At 36.2% G+C, this 20,400-nt stretch overlaps 1 protein-coding gene across 4 annotated transcripts in view; it reads right to left on the bottom strand.

Annotated features, from left to right (window-relative positions):
• Positions 1-20,400, bottom strand: part of ZRANB3 (zinc finger RANBP2-type containing 3) — a 285,930-nt gene that overhangs the window by 109,666 nt on the left and 155,864 nt on the right. For all 4 annotated transcript variants that reach the window (XM_061135065.1, XM_061135066.1, XM_061135064.1 and 1 more), the window contains exons 4-6: positions 19,545-19,723; positions 16,191-16,422; positions 9,509-9,594 (exon numbers count right to left, since the gene is read on the bottom strand). In XM_061135065.1, the coding sequence (XP_060991048.1) occupies positions 9,509-9,594; positions 16,191-16,422; positions 19,545-19,723 (497 nt within the window). The remainder of the gene's footprint in view (positions 1-9,508; positions 9,595-16,190; positions 16,423-19,544; positions 19,724-20,400) is intronic.

Genomic DNA, 20,400 nt, shown 5'->3' with positions numbered 1-20,400 from the left:
TGTAAAATTGTGCTTAATGAAAAAGCATATTACAGAAAAGTATGCATAATATGACCCTACCTATATAAAATTGCCTATCTATCTACCTGTCTCCCTACCCCCATGTATCTAATAGAAAGGCTATCTAGAGGGAAAGTTTAAAAATATTGATACATTAGGTACTGATTATCTCTGGACAGTGAGAGTTTAGTTGATTTGTTCTTATTTAAAAACACTTTCCTCTTTGAATTGTTAAAATAATTATAAACCATTTTCCACAAAGTAATCAACTACCTTTATCTTTAAAGAATATGCCTGCAATCCAGGAGACCCAGGTTCAATCCCTGGGTTGGGAAGATCACCTGGAGAAGGGAATGGCTATCCACTCCAGTATTCTTGCCTGGAGAATCCCATGGACAGAGGAGCCTGGCGGCCTACAGTCCATGAGGTTGCAAAGAGTCAACACAACTGAATGACTAACTCTTTCTTTCATCTTTACAGCAGTAAAAACAAAGAAAATAAAACAACTTATAAAGACAAAGGGATAAAGTGATACACTAAGTGATGTAGCAGATGATAGCATCACGTGTAGGCTATGTTAAAATTTAAAACTATATAAAAATTATTAGACATATGGATAGGGGTAGAATTACAGAAAAAAAGAAAACAATTTACCTGTTAGTATAGTTGGGATTATGGTATTTCTCCATTCCATTTTTATTGTATAGTGTTATATATTTTATTGTCATATACACATATATTATTGTTGCATAGTCTCTAGTGTTGAAAGTGTTAGTTGCTCAGTTGTGTCCGACTCTTTGTGATCCCATGGACTGTAGCCTGACGGGATTATCTCTGTCCATGGAATTCTTTAGGCAAGGATACTGCAGTGGGTTGCCATTCCCTTCTCCAGGGGAGCTTCCCGACCCAGGGATTGAACCCCGGTCTCCTGCTTTGCAGGCAGATTCTTTACTGTCTGAGTTACCAGGGAAGCCCTGCTCAGTTAAGTCGTGTCCAACTTTTTGTGACCTCATGGATTGCAGCAGGCCAGGCTTCCCTGTTTTTCACTATCTCATGGAGTGTGCTCAAACTCATATTCATTGAATCAGAGCTGCCATCCAACCATCTCATCCTCTGTTGCCCCCTTCTCCTACTGCCCTCAATCTTTCCCAGCATCAGGGTCTTTTCCATGAGTTGGCTCTTTGCATCAGGTGGTCAAAGTATTGGAGCTTCAGCTTCAGAATCAGTCCTTCCAATGAATATTCAGGGTTGATTTCTTTTAGGATTGACTGTTTGATCTCCTTCCTGTCCAAAAAACTCTCAGGGGTCTTCTCCAGTACCACAATTTGAAAGAATCAATTTTTTGGCACTCAGCCTTCTTTATAGTCCCATTCTTACATCCATACATGACTACTGGGAAAACCATTTGTTGGTGTTATTCAGTTGCTTAGTTATGTCCAACTCTTTGAAACCCCATGAAGGGCAGCATGCCAGGCTGCCCTGCCCTTCAGTATCTCCTGAAGTTTGCCCAAACTCATGTTCATTGAGTTGGTGATGCCATCCAACCATCTCATCCTCTGTTGCCCTCCTCTCCTCCTGCCCTCAATCTTTCCCAGCATCAGGGTCTTTTCCAATGAGTTGGCTCTTTGCATTGGTTGGCCAAAATATTGAAGGTTCAGCTTTACCATCAATCCTTCCAATTAATATTCAGGGTTGATTTCCTTTAGGATGGACTGGTTGGATCTCCTTGCTGTCTAAGTAGAGTCTTCTCCAACACCACAGTTCGAAAGCATCAATTCTTTGGTGTCAGCCTTCTTTATGGTCCAGCTCTCACATCTGTACATTACTACTGGAAAAAACCATAACTTTGACTATGAGGACCATCTTTGGCAGTGATGTCTCTGCTTTTTAATGCACTGTCTAGCTTTGTCATAACTTTCCTTTGAAGGATCAAACTTCTAATTTCGTAGCAGCAGTCACTGTCCACAGTGATCTTGGAGCCCAAGAAAATAAAATCTGCCACTGTGTCCACTTTTTCCCCATCTATTTGCCATGAAGTTATGGAATCAGATGCCATGATCTTAGTCTTTTGAATGTTGGATTTGAAGCCAGCTTTTTCACTCTCCTCTTTCACCCTCATCAAGAGGCTCGTTAGTTCCTCTTGGCTTTCTGCCATTAGAGTGGTATCATCTACATCTCTGAGGTTGTTGATATTTCTCCTGGCAATCTTGATTCCAGCTTGTGATTCACCCAGCCTAGCATTTTGCATGATATACTCTGAAATAGAAGTTAAATAAGTAGGGTGACAATATACAGTCTTGACATATTCCTTTCTCGATTTGGAACCAGTTCATTGTTTCATGTCCGGTTCTAACTGTTGCTTCTTGACCTGCATACAGGTTTCTCAGGAGACAGGTAAGGTAGTCAGGTATTCCCATTTCTTTAAAAATTTTCCACAGCTTGTTGTGATCCACACAATGAAAGGCTTTAGCATAGTCAATGAAGCAGAAGTAAATATACATATGCCTATTTTACAAGTTCCTGTATTAAGCCAACACCTATTTCCCCATTAGGTTTCATTCCTTGATAATAGTTTACTCTCTGAGGCTACAAAGCAAAAGTCTAATTCCTTTAAAACATGACAGATCTTTAAATATTTAAAGACTTGTTCCCTCTAGGTCTTTCTTTTTCCAAATTCCTATAAGCTTTGTAAGTTCAAGCACTATGTCTTACTCATCTTTGTATTGCCAGCAGCTCTGAAATAATGTCTTAAATATATCAGGCAATCAATAATTTTAGGCACTTGTAGAGATGAATATGAAATCCCCTCAGTATTCTGGTAACATTTTCCCAGATATGTTTTCATTTGTTAACATACTTCTTAAAATATGATTTTTAGTTTTTTTTTTACTTCCTTGTATTCCTTGTCTCTGGTGACCTTCTAAAATCCACTCCAAACATTCCACTCCTGCTATTATAACCAATCCTGAAAAATAGCCCTACCTGGGAAAGTCAGACCTTCCACTCTCCAGTACGCCCATCCTTCTAGCCCACTTGTTCCCTCACGCCCAATGTAGCCTATCTCATCAGTACCTCTCAGTCAACTTTAACCATGTCCACAATATACTTCCTCACCTTGCTTTCATTTCTGAGTCTATACATTACTTTTGTTTTTAACAATATAGCATAATTTCCTTTGGCCGACAGTCCATGCATTGCAAGCTAGTGTAAAAAATACCTTGGATGTCTCCAAGACTTTTCCAAGTCTCTACCCACAATGCTGGGAAGCCATACCTTACAGAAGACTGCTTCCATTACAAATCTAGAATTGCTGAGCTCTAATGGTTCCTCAGTGCCACACTGATTCTACAACACTAATCTCATTATTTCATTCCCCCATTCACCAAAATCTCACACCATGTCAACATTCACCAAATTTTTAATCCCCAATTTTGCCATTTCTCTGAACATATAACTGTCACTCCACTTTCCTAGAGAAAATATAAGTATACAAACTTCCTCAACTTCTTGCCAACCAGAAACCATGGATATTCTCAATAACAAAGTCACTAAAAAAAAGGAAGAAGCTAAAGTATCTATATATACAAAGAAAGGACAAGTAAGTACAAAACAATGTGTATGTCTGTAATAATCAGTGAAAAATAAAAATTTGTTTGAAAAAGCATACAATTTCTGTAGAAAGATTAAAACCTATATACAGTTGCCTAAAGGGAGGGAAACTGCAGTGAAAGGGAGATTTTTCCCAAGTATATGTGCTTCTGTAGGTTTAGAATTCTGAACCATATGAAAACATTGTCTTAAAAAATAACAAATAAAACTTGTGAACATAATCATGCATGTCCTTTCATGCTTTAAAGTCCCTGATGCAGTGGCTGGGGTGCGGGGTAGGGATGGGAAATTATTCCTTAATGAGCACAGAGTTTCAGATGGATGGTGGTGATGGCTGCACAACAACATTAGTAAGTGTGAATGTACTTATTATCACTGAACTATAAACTTAAAAAGGGTAAAAGTGAGAAATTTCCTCAAGCATATTCTACTGCAATTTAAAAAACCCACAAGAGTAATAACTAAAAAACACAAAACACCCTCCAATGCCTTCTTACTGCTATTATGATGAAGAACAAGACTGTATCATTATGACCCCTGCCTAATTCCATCTTGTCTTGAAATCCTCTCAAAAGGATCAATTAGCTCAAGAATATTCAGCTGAACTGAACTTCTTTTAGTTCCTCAAAAGCGCAGCAGTCTCTCTTGCTCTGAGCCTTACCATAGAAAATTCCTCTTCCTAGAGTGCAGATAAACGTCACTTACTCACAGGATGCCTCTTCAGGCCTTTCTGACTTGCTTAGTTCATTTCCTTTATTTCCCTTTTATGATACTCAATACAACTAAAATTATTTGGTTAGTATTTGACTAGAAAATTCAATGAAGGCTGGGACCACTTGGGTTTTGTTCTCTAATGCAGGGTCCCCAACCTCCAGGATCTAATGCCTGATGATCTGAGATGGAGCTGATATAATAATAATAGAAATAAAGTGCACAATAAGTGTAATGTACTTGAATCATCCTGAAACCATTCTGCTCCCCCTCCTCCCCCAGGAGGAATGAAAACCTCAGGAATGAAACCGATTCCTGAAGCCAATAATGTTGGGGACTGCTGCTCTAATATCTAACCTAATATCTAATATTAGATTATTATTATAATATTATAGATATTATTAGAATATCTAATCTCTAATCTAATCTAATACTTGATACCTAGCGTATAGCATGGCAATAACAGGTACCCTATAAATATTTTTTGAATGAATAGATTAATTCAAAATTTAACCATTCCCCAGCTGTGGTCTAATCAAAGGGCAGAGTAGAACCATTCTTTATACTGGATGTTATTCTGATTAGTGTGCCCTAACATTACTTTATTTTTATCAGTTATGATAGACACTTGACTTTCATTTAGCCTGCTGCTGCTGCTGCTGCTGCTAAGTCACTTCAGTCGAGTCCGACTCTGTGCAATCCCATAGACGGCAGCCCACTAGGCTCTTCTCTCCCTGGGATTCTCCAGGCAAGAACACTGGAGTGGGTTGCCATTTCCTTCTCCAATGCATGAAAGTGAAGTGAAAGTTAAGTTGCTCAGTTGTGTCCGAATCTTAGAGACCCCATGGACTGTAGACTACCAGGCTCCCCCGTCCATGGTATTTTCCAGGCAAGAGTACTGGAGTGGGTTGCCATTTAGCCTAGGGTTATTCAAAACCAGAAGTCTTTGTGAACTGAACTACTGATAATAGGTGAGGATTTCTCAAATCCTTTCATACCAAGCAGACATTCTAAGCACAAGTGCAGAATTTATCCTATTAGTTTTTAGCTACTTATTTTTCAAACTTATCTCTGCCATCCCATATATTAAGTATTTTTCTCAGATTCGAATTACTGGCAAGTGGAACAGACCTGATCTCTATGTAGCCACGGCTGAGAATATTAAGTTCAACGCTGCTGAGGACAAAGTACAGTGCATTTCCACATAAGACATTTACTGATGCTGACATGACCTACTAATTAACACTTTTGTAGAATGACCATACATACCTTATATGTACTATCACCCAGCATTTTCCCTGTCATAAAAATTTAGACAACTATTTCTTTTGAGAAGTGGAATGGGCATAAAATACGAGCTAGAAAGAAAGTTCATAAAATTTGATAAATTACTATAAAGATATTCTTAACCTTCGAGCATGACATCAGGGAGGTGGCTGCTGCTAACAGGATGCACGGCTGGACTATCTTGTGTCCTTTTTTCTTTGTAAAAGAACATTTATTAAAGTTACCCTTGCCTAAGTCTTTCTTACTGCCAGGAAAAGTGAAAAATAATGTTAAGAGGAAGTGACACAGACGGCAAGCCATTTAACCTCACCAGGTATCTATAAAATGACAGAGGGGGACCACCTGATCATAAAGTCTTCCTAGCTCTAATTGGCTACTGGTTGAAAATTGAATGTGTTATCTTCTTCAAATCATATTTGAATTTACAGCTTCCTCTAAATATAACCCAGTGGTGTGAATGATGTAAGGAATCTTGAATATGAGATGCTCTGATTCAGGAATACTTTCTCTGTGCCTTCCAAATCAAGCCAGATAGGTAGTAACCTATACCTAAACTTCTCATCTCAAAATCACTTCACATAAGTATTATAACTCTGTTTGCCATCATTTATGTATTTAATAAACTTTACAAAGGCAAAGTTCTGTTTTATCTCAAGCTTCATTTAACTTTATTTTTAATATAATCATAACATTTCAAATATAAAATAAGGGTTTAGAACTGAATAACTCACCATAATTTGGTTTCTGCAGAATTACAGTGTGAAAATGACAACTTTATAGATTCAGAACACTACAGGAAAAAAAAAATTAACATTCTACAAACTAACTTAAAATGCCACGAAGTGCCTTGATCTGAATCAGAGTCTATGGAAACAGTGCTTCCAAGGTAAAGAAGTAAAGGAATAACTTGAAACTTATGAAATGGAATCTGAAAGAAAATGCCTTAAGAGGCATGATAACTGTCTTGAAATGACTTTCTCTAGTAAACATGAAGGGTTTCCAGGTGGCACAGTGGTAAAGTATCTGCCTGCCAATTCAGGAGACACAAGAGATTTGGGTTCGATCCCTGGGTCGGGAAGATCTCCTGGAGAAGGAAATGGCAACCGACTCCAGTACTCTTGCCTAGAAAATTCCAGGGACAGAGGAGCCTGGCAGGGTACAGTCCATGGGATTGAAAGAGTAACAACACCACTGAGTGACTGAGCATACACACACAGGAAACAGGAAATAGAACACAATCTCCCCAATCAAGCATTTCATAAAGATAAACCTTCCTTTCAAATAGTGTCTACATTCAAAAGCAAGAAAAGGACAGGCATACACTTCAAACACTTATATTTTCATGTAGTAAGTCCTAATCAGAAAAGAAGAAATGTATTCTGACCCCTTAGGTTTTCCTAGTCCCCAAAAGACAAATGTACTAATGTGTTAACGTGTTTGTTTTATGTAGGCAAAATTTTGGCATTTACAATCTGTAAGAACCAGGATTAAGGACTCCCTAACAATATCCAGTATTGCATCTATTTGGTATTATATTTTAAAACTGTTTATTATTATCTGTGTACAACTTTTTAATGGTAACCTTGTGCTGCTGCTGCTGCTGCTGCTGCTAAGTCGCTTCAGTCGTGTCCGACTCTGCGACCCCACAGACGGCAGCCCACCAGGCTCCCCCGTCCCTGGGATTCTCCAGGCAAGAGCACTGGAGTGGGTTGCCATTTCCTTCTCCAATGCATGAAAGTGAGAAGTGAAAGTGAAGTCGCTCAGTCGTATCCGACTCTTCGTGACCCCATGGACTGCAGCCCACCAGGCTCCTCCGTCCATGGGATTTTCCAGGCAAGAGAACTGGAGTGGGGTGCCATTGCCTTCTCCAACCTTGTGCTAGGACACATTAATGAAATCTCTTTGGTTTTGAACATTTCTCAGCTCATTATCTCAGGTCTTCTAAATAATGATACCAGCAGCAAATAATGATAATTTTGCATTTTTCTTTCTGAATTTTACCTCCTGTTTTTCTTTTGAGTAGTTAAACTAATGTCCCCAGAATAAAGGTAAAGTGCAAAGACAATTAACCCCTTGCCTTGGTATTAGTGTTTCATGTGATGGTTGCTTTAGGCTTAAAACACACACACACAAAATATATTTTATGTGTTTACATTTATATAAATATCATACATGAAATGAATAACTTATATTCAAAACCTTAATCAAAGATGAATGCTGAACTTCATCAAACTACACCTCAACATAAATGGAGGAAATGAAATGAAGCTTTTCCTTTTCATTATTAACATGGCTAATTATATTAACAAATTTCCTAATATTAAACAATGACTGCATTCCTGATATAAATTCCATTTACATATGGTTAATGTATTAGGCTTTTTAATGAGTTTATGGTTTATATTAATACTGAATATTTCTCCATTTATAGTCTTAATCCGAGTTTTCACTGTCAAGGGCCCAGATTCAATCATTGGTCAGGATTAGGGAACTAATCCTGCTACTGTGTGGCACTAGAATGGAACGGAATGGATCAGAACATCTCAACCGCATGGGGTTATTTCAGGGAATCGTAGAAAGGAAAAAATAAAATACACATACACAAACATATACTGAGAAAAAATGTGGGATTCATATCAAACATAAAGAGCTGACTTCCACTATATACAAAGATTTCCAGTATATTATTAAGATTAAGAGCCAATAAACTTAGTAGAATGAAGGGCAAAGAACACAGACAACTGACAGGAAAAAAGTATAAATGACTCTACAAGTATGAAAAAATGTTAAGCTGCATTTAATAACATAAGAAGACTGACGTGCATTAAAACTACTATCAGATCACATTGGCAAGAAAAATAATTTCTCTTTGAATATGTCAGTAAGGTGTGAGGAAAGAGATAATCATATTGCTGGTATGAATATAAATTGGTATAAATTTTGAGAAGCATAATTTGCAAATGTCTGAAAAATATACAAATGCAAATGCCCTTTGTATGAGCAATTCCATTTATAATAAATTTGTGTTACAGACTTATTCCCATGTACTGAATATATAACACGGAACACTAAAATACCTAGCAATTACTGAGTGCTCACTATGTGCCAGTCACTATTCAAGACCTCATAACATAAGCTCATTTAAGTCACATAATAACTCAAAGGAAGGAATAATTATTCTCTTTTTTGAGCTGAAGAAATTGAGGGATAGAGAGGTAAAGTTACTTTCTTAAATGAAATACCTGGTAGGTATTGAATGTGAAAATAAAACATAGGTAGTCTAACTCTAATTTTGCATGCTCTTTGCCACTATAATACATAGTAGACTGCATAAATAAATTATAATGCATCCAAGCACTGAAATACACAGCAACATTTAAAAGGAATATCGAAGCTTTTCTAGTAGCTGATATTCAAAGATCTCCAATATACAGTAGGTGAAGACAGCAAACTACAGAACAATGTGTACAGTATAATACTATACATGTAGAAATAAAATGAAATAATACTGTACATACATAACCATATGTGTTTTTCATGCATACAATACCTACAGAAAAATATGTAAGAAACTGCCAACACTGGTTACCTGGGAAGGGAAATGGTTAACTGGAACACACGAGCAAAGTGGCACTTTCTTATCATTTCTGTACAATGTGCACATCCATCTGGTCGACACAATTAAATAATTTTAAAAATGAAAAGTAAAAAAGAAGGAAAGAAAAACTTCCATTATCTACTCCTTTTTTTCATTCTATATATGGGTCATTCACCCAAGATTTTACTTCAGATTATTCCATAGCTACCACAAGTTTATAAAACCCTGGGGGAAAAAAAATTTAATAGAGCTTAATGTTCATGGTAAATAGGATTAAAACTTACAGAAAATAGTTTTTCGTACCTGACATGTGCATTACAGTATCTTTTGGCATACTCAGTCCATGTTCCAAATTTTTGTGGAAAGAGAGCTTCAATCTGCATGAAAAGCTGTAACAACATAGGTATTCTCAATGTGCTGTAATATTTTCAAGTTAATTGCTGTTACTATAAGTACAGTTAATGAAATAGTAAAAACAAAAATGTACCTCTTTTCCCTCAAGGCTCTTCCTTCCCCTCTACCTACCCATCCCTGCCATCCTGTTTTTCAGGACTAACTTCTATCCCTTTCTTCAATATATATTTATATATCTTATATGCCTATATATGCATATTTATAATTCTCTTTTATTTACATGATCATATAACATACACGATTAGAATTTTCCCCCCAAGTCTATTTTAGACATCATTAAAGTACATATACATCTATCAATCATCTATCCATCCATTCATCCATCCATCCCCTATCTGCATTTCTAATAGATGGGTTTATACAGTACGTTTTTAGAAATTATGGCATGTTTTTAAAATTTTGATAGATGTTACCATGCTGCATTGTAAAAGGATGGTACCAATTTATATTCACATCAATAGAATCATAAAATCTTTTAATTTTTATAACTTTAATAGGCTGTATATGGCATTTCACTGTTAATAAGCTTTTCAAAAAACAACAGTTTTATTGAGATATAAATTCATATACCACTTTTACTGTTAATTTTTAAAGTGTATATTTCAGTAGCTTTTAGTATATTCAAAATGTGCCTTGATCACCACTATCTAATTCTGGAACATTTTTATCACTCCAAAAATAAAATCTATACCCATTACTAGTCATTTTTTATTCCCACCCTCTCCCAAACTTGGCAACCACTAACATATTTCCATCTCCAAGAATTTGCCTATTTTGGACATTGCATATAAATAGAATCCTAAAGCATGTAGTCTTTGTGTCTGGCTTTCCCTGAGCATAATGTCTTCAAGGTTCACCCATTCTGTATATTAGTACTTTATCCTTTTTACAGCTGCATTTTGTTTATCCATTCAGCAGTTATAGACACTGGCTTTTTTCCACTTTTTGGATATCATTATGATCAGCTATATATTCAATTCTCTTGGGTATATACCTAGTAATGGCATTCCTAGGTACTATAGTAATTTGATTTTCAATTTATTAAGGAACTGCCGAAATGTTTTCCAAAGCAGCTTTGCTGCTTTGAAAAGCGTGACAGTTAGTCGCTGGGTTGTGTTGCCTCTTTGTGACTGCAGGGACTGTAGCCCACTAGGCTCCTCTGTCCATGGAATCCTCCAGGCAAGAATACTGGAGTGGGTAGTCATTCCCTTCTCCGGGGGATCTTCCTGATACAGGTATTGGACCCGGGTCTCTTACATTGCAGGCAGGCTAAGCCATCTTACCATCTAAGCCTCCAGGAAAGCCTTTACATCCTTTTTATATGACAACATACTCCTAAATAACAAACTGTCCAAAGAAGAAGAACCAAGGGAAATTAGACAAGACTTTGGAATAAATGAAATTGAGACAATAACATACCAAAATTCAGATGCAGTGAAAGCAGTGTTTAGAGTAAAATTATATCTGTATTGTTTATTATTAAACAAGAAGAAAGTTCTCAAATTACTTATCTAACTTTTAACATTAAGACACTGGAAACGAAGAGAAAACTATACCCAAAACAAACAGGAGATATAATTAAGACTAGAATGGAAATAGAGAATGGGAAATACAGAAATAAATCAACGAAACAAAAAGTTGGTTCTTAAAGAGATCAACAAAATTGACAAAATTTTAGCTATGACTGAGAAAAACAAGATGACTCAAATTACTAAAATTAAGAACGAAAGAGGGGACACTACTCTTAGCCTCACAGAAACAATGAAATATTATAAGAAAATTCTATGCACAAATGTATACCAATATACTAGATAATTTAGATGAAATAGGCAAATTCCTAAAAAGATACAATACCAAAACTGATTCTAAACTAAATAATCAATCTGAATAAACATTTATTCAGTGAAGAGAATGAGTTGTTAACCTAAATCCATCCACAAGGAAAAGTTTAGACCCAAATAGCTTAACTGTCAAATTCACCAAATATTTAAAAAACACCAATGTTTTGCAAAATCTTTCAAAATATAGTAGAGAAGGGAACATTTTCCACGTCATTCTTTGACACCAGTAATACTTTAATAACAAAACTGGACCAAGATAGAATTAAAAAACACTACAAATCAATATCTCTTATGAATACAGACATAATGATTGTCAACAAAATATTAACAGACTGAATCCAGAAGTATATGAAAGGATTATATATTATGACCAAGTGAGTTTTATCTTAGATGCAAGGTTGGTATAATACGTGAAAGTCAATTATTATACTGTAGCCTATCAATAAAGGACAAAAACGTATGAGTACCTCAATAATGAAGAAAAGGCATTTGACAAAGCTCAACATCCTTTCATGATTAAACACTCAATAAACAAGAGGTAGAAAAGAACTTACTCAACCAGATAAAGGAAATCTACAAAAACCCACCATTAACAAGGGTTTAGAAAAGGCAGAGGAACCAGAAATCAAACTGCTAACATTCTTGAGATCATAGGGAAAGGAATGCAGTTCCAGAAAAATATCTACTTCTGCTTCATTGACTGAGCTATCAGGGTTTCCCTGGTAGCTCAGAGAGTAAAGAATCTGCCTGCAATGCAGGAGACTCGGATTCTATTCATGGTCCAGGAAGTTCCTCTGGAGAAGGAAATGGCAACCCACTCTAGTATTCTTGCCTGGATGGAGAATTCAGTGGACAGAGGAACCTGGCGGGCTACATTCCATGGGGTCACAAAAGAGTCAGATACTACTGAGCAACTATCACTCTGCTTCATTGACTAAGCTAAAGCCTTTGACTGTGTGGATCACAGCAAGTTGGAAAATTCTTAAAACGATGGAAATACCAGACCACATTACCTGTCTCCTGACAAAATTGTATGCAGGTCAAGAAGCAACATAACTGGACATGGAATAACGGACTGGTTCCAAATTGGGAAAGGAGTACATTATGGCTGTATATTGTCACCCTTCTTATTTAACTTATATGCAGAGTATATCATACAAAACGCTGGGCTGGATGAATAACAAGCTAGAATCAAGGTTGCCCGGAGAAATATCAACAACCTCAGATATGCAGATTATACCATTCTAATGGCAGAAAGTGAAGAAAAACCAAAGAGCCTCTTGATGAGGGTGAAAGCAGAGAATGAAAGTGTTGAAACTCAACTTTCCAAAAGCTAAGGTCATGGCATCCACTTCCATTACTTCATGGCAAACAGAAGCAGAAAAAGTGGAAGCAGTGATAGATTTTTTATTTGGGGGCTCCAAAATCACTATAGACAGTGACTGCAGCCAAAAAATTAAAAGATGCTTGCTCCTTGCAAGAAAAGCTGTGACAAACCCAGACAGCATATTAAAAAGCAGAGACATCACTTTGCCAACAAAGGTCCATATAGTCAAAGCTATAGTTTATCCAGTAGTCATGTATGGATTTAAGACTTGGACCATAAAGAAGGCTGAGAGCTGAAGAATTGATGGTAAGTCAATCCTAAAGGAAATCAACCCTGAGTATTTACTGGAAGGACTGATGCTCAAGCTGAAGCTTCAATACTTTGCCCACTTGATGTGAAGACCAGATTCATTGGAAAAGGCCTTCATGTTGGGAAAGTTCAATTCAGTTCAGTCGCTCAGTCGTGTCCGACTCTTTGCGACCCCATGGACTGCAGTACGCCCTGTCCATCACCAACTCCAGGGGTTTACTCAAACTCATGTCCATCGAGTCGGTGATGACAACCAACCATCTCATCCTCTGTCGTCCCCTCCTCCTCCCACCTTCAATCTTTCCCAGCATCAGGGTCTTTTCAAATAAGTCAGCTCTTCACATCAGGTGGTCAAAGTATTGGAGTTTTAGCTTCAACATCAGTCCTTCCCATGAATATTCAGGACTGATTTCCTTTAGCATGGACTGGTTGGATCTCCTTGCAGTCCAAGGGACTCTCAAGAGTCTTCTCCAACACCACAGTTCAAAAGCATCAATTCTTCAGCACTCAGCTTTCTTAACAGTCTGACTCTCATTCCATACATGACTACTGGAAAAACCATAGCTTTGACTAGATGGACCCTTGTTGGCAAAGTAATGACTGTGCTTTTTAATATGCTAAGTTAGTCATAACTTTCCTTCCATGGAGTAAGTGTCTTTTAATTTCATGGCTGCAGTCACCATCTGCAGTGATTTTGGAGCCCAAAAAATAAAGTCTGTCACTGTTTCCCCATCTATTTGCCAGGAAGTGATGGGACTGGATGCCGTGATCTTAGTTTTCTGAATGTTGAGTTTTAAGCCAACTTTTTCACTCTCCTTTTTACTTTTATCAAGAGGCTCTTTAGTTCCTCTTCACTTTCTGCCATAAGGGTGGTGTCATCTGCATATCTGAGGTTATTGGTATTTCGCCTGGCAATCTAGATTCCAGCTTGTGCTTCCTCCAGCCCAGCGTTTCTCATGATGTACCCTGCATATAAGTTAAGTAAGCAGGGTGACAATATACAGCCTTGACATACTCCTCTTCCTATTTGGAACCAGTCTGTTGTTGCATGTCCAGTTCTAACTGTTGTTTCCTGACCTGCATACAGCTTTCTCAAGAGGCTGGTCAGGTGGTCTGGTATTCCCATCTCTTTCAGTTTTCCACAGTTTACTGTGATCCACACAGTCGAAGGCTTTGGCATAGTCAATAAAGTAAATTCCAATCCCAAAGAAAGGCAATGCCAAAGAATGCTCAAATTATCGCACAGTTGCACTCATCTCACACGCTAGTAAAGTAATGCTCAAAATTCTCCAAGCCAGTCTTCAACAGTATGTGAACTGTGAACTTCCAGATGTTCAAGCTGGTTTTAGAAAAGGCAGAGGAACCAGAGTTCAAATTGCCAACATCCGCTGGATCATCAAAAAAGCAAGAGAGTTCCAGAAAAATATCTCTTTCTGCTCTATTGACTATGCCAAAGCCTTTGACTGTGTGGATCACAATAAACTGTGGGAAATTCTGAAAGAGATGTTGGGAAAGATTGAAGGCAAAAGCAGAAGCTGGTGGCAGAGGATGAGATGGTTAAATAGCATCACTAACTCAATGGATACGAATCTGAGCAAATTCTGGGAGATAGTGAAGGACAGGCAAGCCTGGCATGCTGCAGTCCTTGGGTTCCCAAAGAGTCAGACATGACTTAGTGACTGAAAACACAACAAGGGTAATACTTAAAGGAGAAAGACTGAATGCTTTCTCATAAGATTAGGAACAAAATAAAGATGCCCACACTTGCCATTTCCATTCCAAACTGTACTGGAAATTCTAGTCAGGATAATTAGGCAGTTTAAATACAATCTTGCGTACAGAAAATCCTAAGCAGTCCACTGAAAACTATTAGAAGTAATGAATGAGTTCGCCAAGGTTGCAGTATACACGGTCAATAGGCAATCGACTGTATTTCTACAAATGAAATTAATAAAACAATTCCACTGACAACAGCATCAAAATGGATAAAATATTTAACAAAAGAAGCAGAAGACTTATCCTATTACAACTACAAAGCACTGTTGGAAACATAAAACCTACATAAACTGAAAGATATCCCAAGTTCATGGATTTGAAGACGTAATATTGTTAACATGGCAATACATTCCAAACTGATCTACAGGTCCTACACAATAACTATGAAAATCTAAGCTTGATTCTCTACAAAAGTAGCCAAGTTATTAAAAATAATTCTTAGGAAAATTCAAGGGACCTAGAATATTCAAAATGATTTTGAAAAAGAAAAACAGAGTTGCAAGACTCACACTAGTTTTAGAACTCCTAATTTAGAATTTATAATCTTATACTTTTTTGGTGAAGAATCCCAAACATCCCCAGTTTGTATAACCATCATAATCTACAAAACCAGGATTTACCCTTGCATATGGAATAGCACATATCCTGGGTGAGGCATGAAGGTGCTGGCATGTAATTACATGGGACATACCGACCACTACCATATTGTCAGTGTTCACTTTCTTATGGTAAGTAATCAATAAGTGATTATTCATTTTACTATCACCATGCAGAATACACATATCTTTTATATACTCCCATTCTGAAATGATATATTTTGTGTATTTTTATAAAGATATAATGAACCCCACAATCCAGGGACATAATTTTGGAACATAAGGAAATTACCTGGGGTCCACGCTTCCACTTCTAGTATTTACAGCAAACATATAAAAGGTAAATTGAGAATTTTACCATCATTCTCTATGTACTTTTATGTGTCTTTCAGAAGACTTCCAGAGCAGAGAACAAATGCAGAGCCATGGTAACACTAGGAGAGATGTGACGCCATAGCTCTCTCAGAGCTGGCTTATTACAAATGTATACTAAATATAAAAATCTTGTAATAAAGGTAAAAGCCATATATAAATATACCTATAAGCATGGCTAAGCTTCACACATACATAGATAAAAACAGTCATAGTAACAGATATATTTAGCCATAAATAGAAGCCTAGAATTTTCCAATGTGCTCTTATGGCATTTGAAACATCTAATTTAAAAATTATAAAAACAGTGTTTGATTCCATTTAAGCCCAAAATACAAGGAATTTAATACCTCTTCAGGTCTTCCCAATGCTGGAGTTCCTGTAAGTAGAATGGCTCGTTTGGCTTTCTGTACAATTGGCAATAAAATCCGGCTGCGAGTGGCACTTCTGGACTTCATGTAGTGTGATTCATCTACAATAACTACTTTGAAGTTCTGATTATTCAGTGCATCTATCAAAGTCTCCGCATCTGTGGTTAAAAGGCCATAACTTAGAACTGTCACTTTGCTGGTTGATATTCTCCTAGAAAACATAATCCATGTACTTAAAAAATATTTTGGTAACCAATGTATCATAGACAATACATTTCTTAGGGAAGAAATACAGAGGAGAAAGAAGAGAAAAAATAAGAAGAGATGATACAACGCTGAAACCCAATGTCTCTTAATTTACCATCTTCAAATATGATAAATCAGAATCCAAATTTAAAATCTGGTTAAGAAAACTAAATTTTTAGTTAAATGGTCTTGGGAATATTTTGACACATTTTACTAGGATAATAAGAAAATTACTTTCTGGGAATATTTGCTTCAGTGCATCTAGAACTCTTGCATATAAAGTAGGTAACTCGAAGATTAGTTGACTATACAGTGAAGGTCAGCAGTGTTTTTCATCTCAGGTGCTACTGTGATTTTGAGCAAGATGATACTTCATGTTACAGGTCTATCCAGAGCACGGCAGGGCATTTCACATTCTTGAACCCTCTCATTAAAGGCCATTAGAGTCCTTATCACTGTGACAACAAAAGTGAGGCCCTGGCGTGACATAATTCATATATTTATAATATTCTTTATCATACTGTAATGAAATTATTCATTTATATGTTTATTTCCCTTATTCTATCATAAGATGGGTGAGGACAGGGAATGTGTCTTATTCATCTTTGGATGTACAGTGCTGTGCTCCCCATGAGTCTGCAGAATGAGATAATTAGAAAAATAAATTCATTAACAATAAAATGTATCACTTTTTCATTTTCTATATGACCAGTGAAAAACACAGGACAGTGTCGAGTCTTTTGCAGTTCTCTACTCTCTAACAGAAACTTCAGATCTCCTAAAGAGCCTAATATGAGTACTAATATTAGTACTAGAGTACTAATATGACAATTTTTACATTTTTTTCTGAAGGACAACTGCATTAACACCTTGGATAAATCCACTCAATATACAGACTTATGAATTTGCTCCTGTAGTCAAATACAGGAAAATGCTGCATGAGAAAACTTTGGGATTACTATTACTAACTTAGATACACTAAGAGTAATATATAAAAGACAAGGGCTTCAAACAACACTGTAGCTGCTGTCCTGCCATGTCTAGACTAATAGACAGTCCAGGCATAACTGGTATATGACAAAAGGAAGTATATGTATTTGCAGTAAATCCATGTTGCCACTTGTTGCTATATACCTAAAACTATTTAAGTACCTGGAAGACACTGGGTAAGTTTTTCTGCCCTTAGCTATCATCCTGCAGAAAAGTTATGTGCTGGGGTTGAAGCACTATCTAACAGACCCCAAATGTTATTCATTTAAAAACATTAGCCTCTGTTTTAATTGCAAGAGTATAGTTCCAAAAGAGTTATAAAAATTAGAAGACTTAAATGCTATAAATATGATAGAGGAATATTTTCAGAATACTTTAATGTAAACTTTTAAATAAAATATAGCTTATAGAAAATGATTATAGAGGCTATAATAAATTCTACATTCTCTAAACTATTAAGTCTTAAATTTCATGCAGTTTTATTAAAAAAGAGGAAATTTTTCATAATTATTATCTACATTTTATTTTGACTATGCAAATATAGTGTGTAAATTTTCTGGGGCCCAAGAAGACATATTTTACTGAATTAGAATTCCAAGGCTGAAAGAGAAAAAGGCAGCTAGCTATTTTGTCTGGTTCCTCTTTCCACATTCACAAAGGCCAACTTTATTTCTACAAATACATTTTATGTTAACAATCTTAGAGAATAAAATATAGAAGAATAATACCACACACAAAAGAATCTAACAAAGTATTACATATTTATTTCTAGTAGAAACATAACTTTTTATTTGTGACTCAGAAATGGTAATTTTGAACTTCTAGGAACATGACAATTTGCATAATTCACCTAGAAACTCGATGTAATAAATTATTAATATTCAAATTGATTGGTTTATTCCAATGGCTGGAAAATAAAATGAGAAAAAGATAGTAACTATACTATGAGTTTAGAATAAGGACTTCAAACAATCACAAAAGAAATATTTTCAATACAGAAAATATTAAAACTATAAATTGAAATAATAAAAAAGTAAAACTGCCTAACATTAATTTTGAGTTACACATAAAACATGCATATAAACTAACAACTTAGAAGGCGAAATCTGCCATAGTTGCTGATAATAAAGCTCACAAACTTCAAGTTAATCACTGAAAAGTTGGAAAATTTATTTTTCAACTTCAAAATAGTGAATTTAAAGTATATTTAAGGTATATACAAAATAGGTATATTCATGTTTTTAAAGCATGTATATTTTACATTTTAAAAATATACCATAAAGGAACATATAACATTAAATATATGGTTGGCTTTTAGATAGGTAATTCATATTTTAAAATGGAAAATAAAATTCTCTACATTACTTTCTTATGGGGAAACAATGGAAATAGTGACAGACTTTATTTTCTTGGGCTCCAAAATCACTGCAGATGGTGACTGCAGCCATGAAATTAAAAGATGCTTGCCCCTTGGAAGAAAAGCTATGACCAGCTTAGCATATCAAAAAGTAGAGATATTACTTTGCCAACAAAGGTCCGTCTAGTCAAAACTACAGTTTTTCCAGTAGTCATATGTGGCTGTGAGAGTTGGACCACAAAGAAGGCTGAGCAATGAAGCATTGATCCTTTTGAACTGTGGTGTCGGAGAAGATTCTTGAAAGTCCCTTGGACTGCAAGGAGATCCAACCAGTCCATCCTAAAGGAAATCAGCCCTGAATATGATTGGAAGGACTGATGCTGAAGCTGAAGCTCCAGTATTTTTGCCACCTGATGCAAAGAGCCAACTCATTAGAAAAGACCCTGATGCTGGGAAAGATTGAAGGCAGGAGGAGAAGGGGATGACAGAGTGTGAGATGGTTGGATGGCATCACTGACTCAATGGACGTGAGTTTGAGCAAGTTCCGGGAGACGGTGAAGGACAGGGAGGCCTGGTGTGCTGCAGTCCATGGGGTCGCAGAGTTGGATACGACTGTGCAACTGAACAACAGCATTACTTTCTTAATTTTAAATTCTGCGATATTTCATTCCAAACACTGCTATACATTAATTATACACAGGAGGGCTTTTTTTCTTAAAGCTTAAAAAAGCTGTTCTTACCCAACATCAGTTTTATTCTGGATGACATTGATTTCTTCAGGACTCAGCTCTGGGATCCACTTCTCTATTTCCTCAGTCCAAGGATACCTCAGAGATGAAGGGACCACCACTAAAAGAGGCCATTCCTCCTTATAGAAGTAAGCGATGCCAATTGCCTGAACTGTCTTTCCTAGACCCATCTAAATTAGAAACAAATAAATAACGTTCAACTATTAAACATTATTAAACAAATTACTAAAAGTTTTTAGTCCAAGAGCAGTTATATTACTAGTTACCATTTCAAAGTTTTAAGGCATAACATTCAAGTACAGAGTTCAAAGTTTTCAAAGTTGAAACAAGATCCAGATGAAGATAAATTTTTTCTATCTTGTATTTTAACAACAAATTGAGGATAAATTAGGCAGGACATGGGAACAGGTTAAGATAACTTAGGAATGGATACACATGCATACACACATACATAAAGCACACATTATAGAATTAAATAATTTAAAATCTTAATATTCTATACCTCCTTCCAAGAAATAGCACACAACCCAACCTTTAGCCCTAAAGAGTTGAATTTAAGATTTACCTAATGGTAAATCCTAGCTCTAAGAGAAAAGAACAAGCTTTTTACAAAACTTACTTTTGTAAATCTGAACCATAGAGTGATTATATACCATTATATATGTTTCCTAGTCTTTAAAGCCTTCCAATCCTAAAAGCTGAAACCCACTTAAATTAGGTTCTGGGACCAACTTAGTTCCAAGACAGTAGAGATTTAAGATTTGAGAGATTCTTTAAATCTCTTAACAATTTAAGAGATTTAAGAATCATCACCTGCCTTGGGATCATTAGTGTCACTACTTTCCTG

This window comes from Dama dama, chromosome 33 (assembly GCF_033118175.1).
Source record: "Dama dama isolate Ldn47 chromosome 33, ASM3311817v1, whole genome shotgun sequence".
Lineage (NCBI taxonomy): Eukaryota > Metazoa > Chordata > Mammalia > Artiodactyla > Cervidae > Dama > Dama dama.
This window is presented reverse-complemented; position numbering and strand designations above follow the sequence as displayed.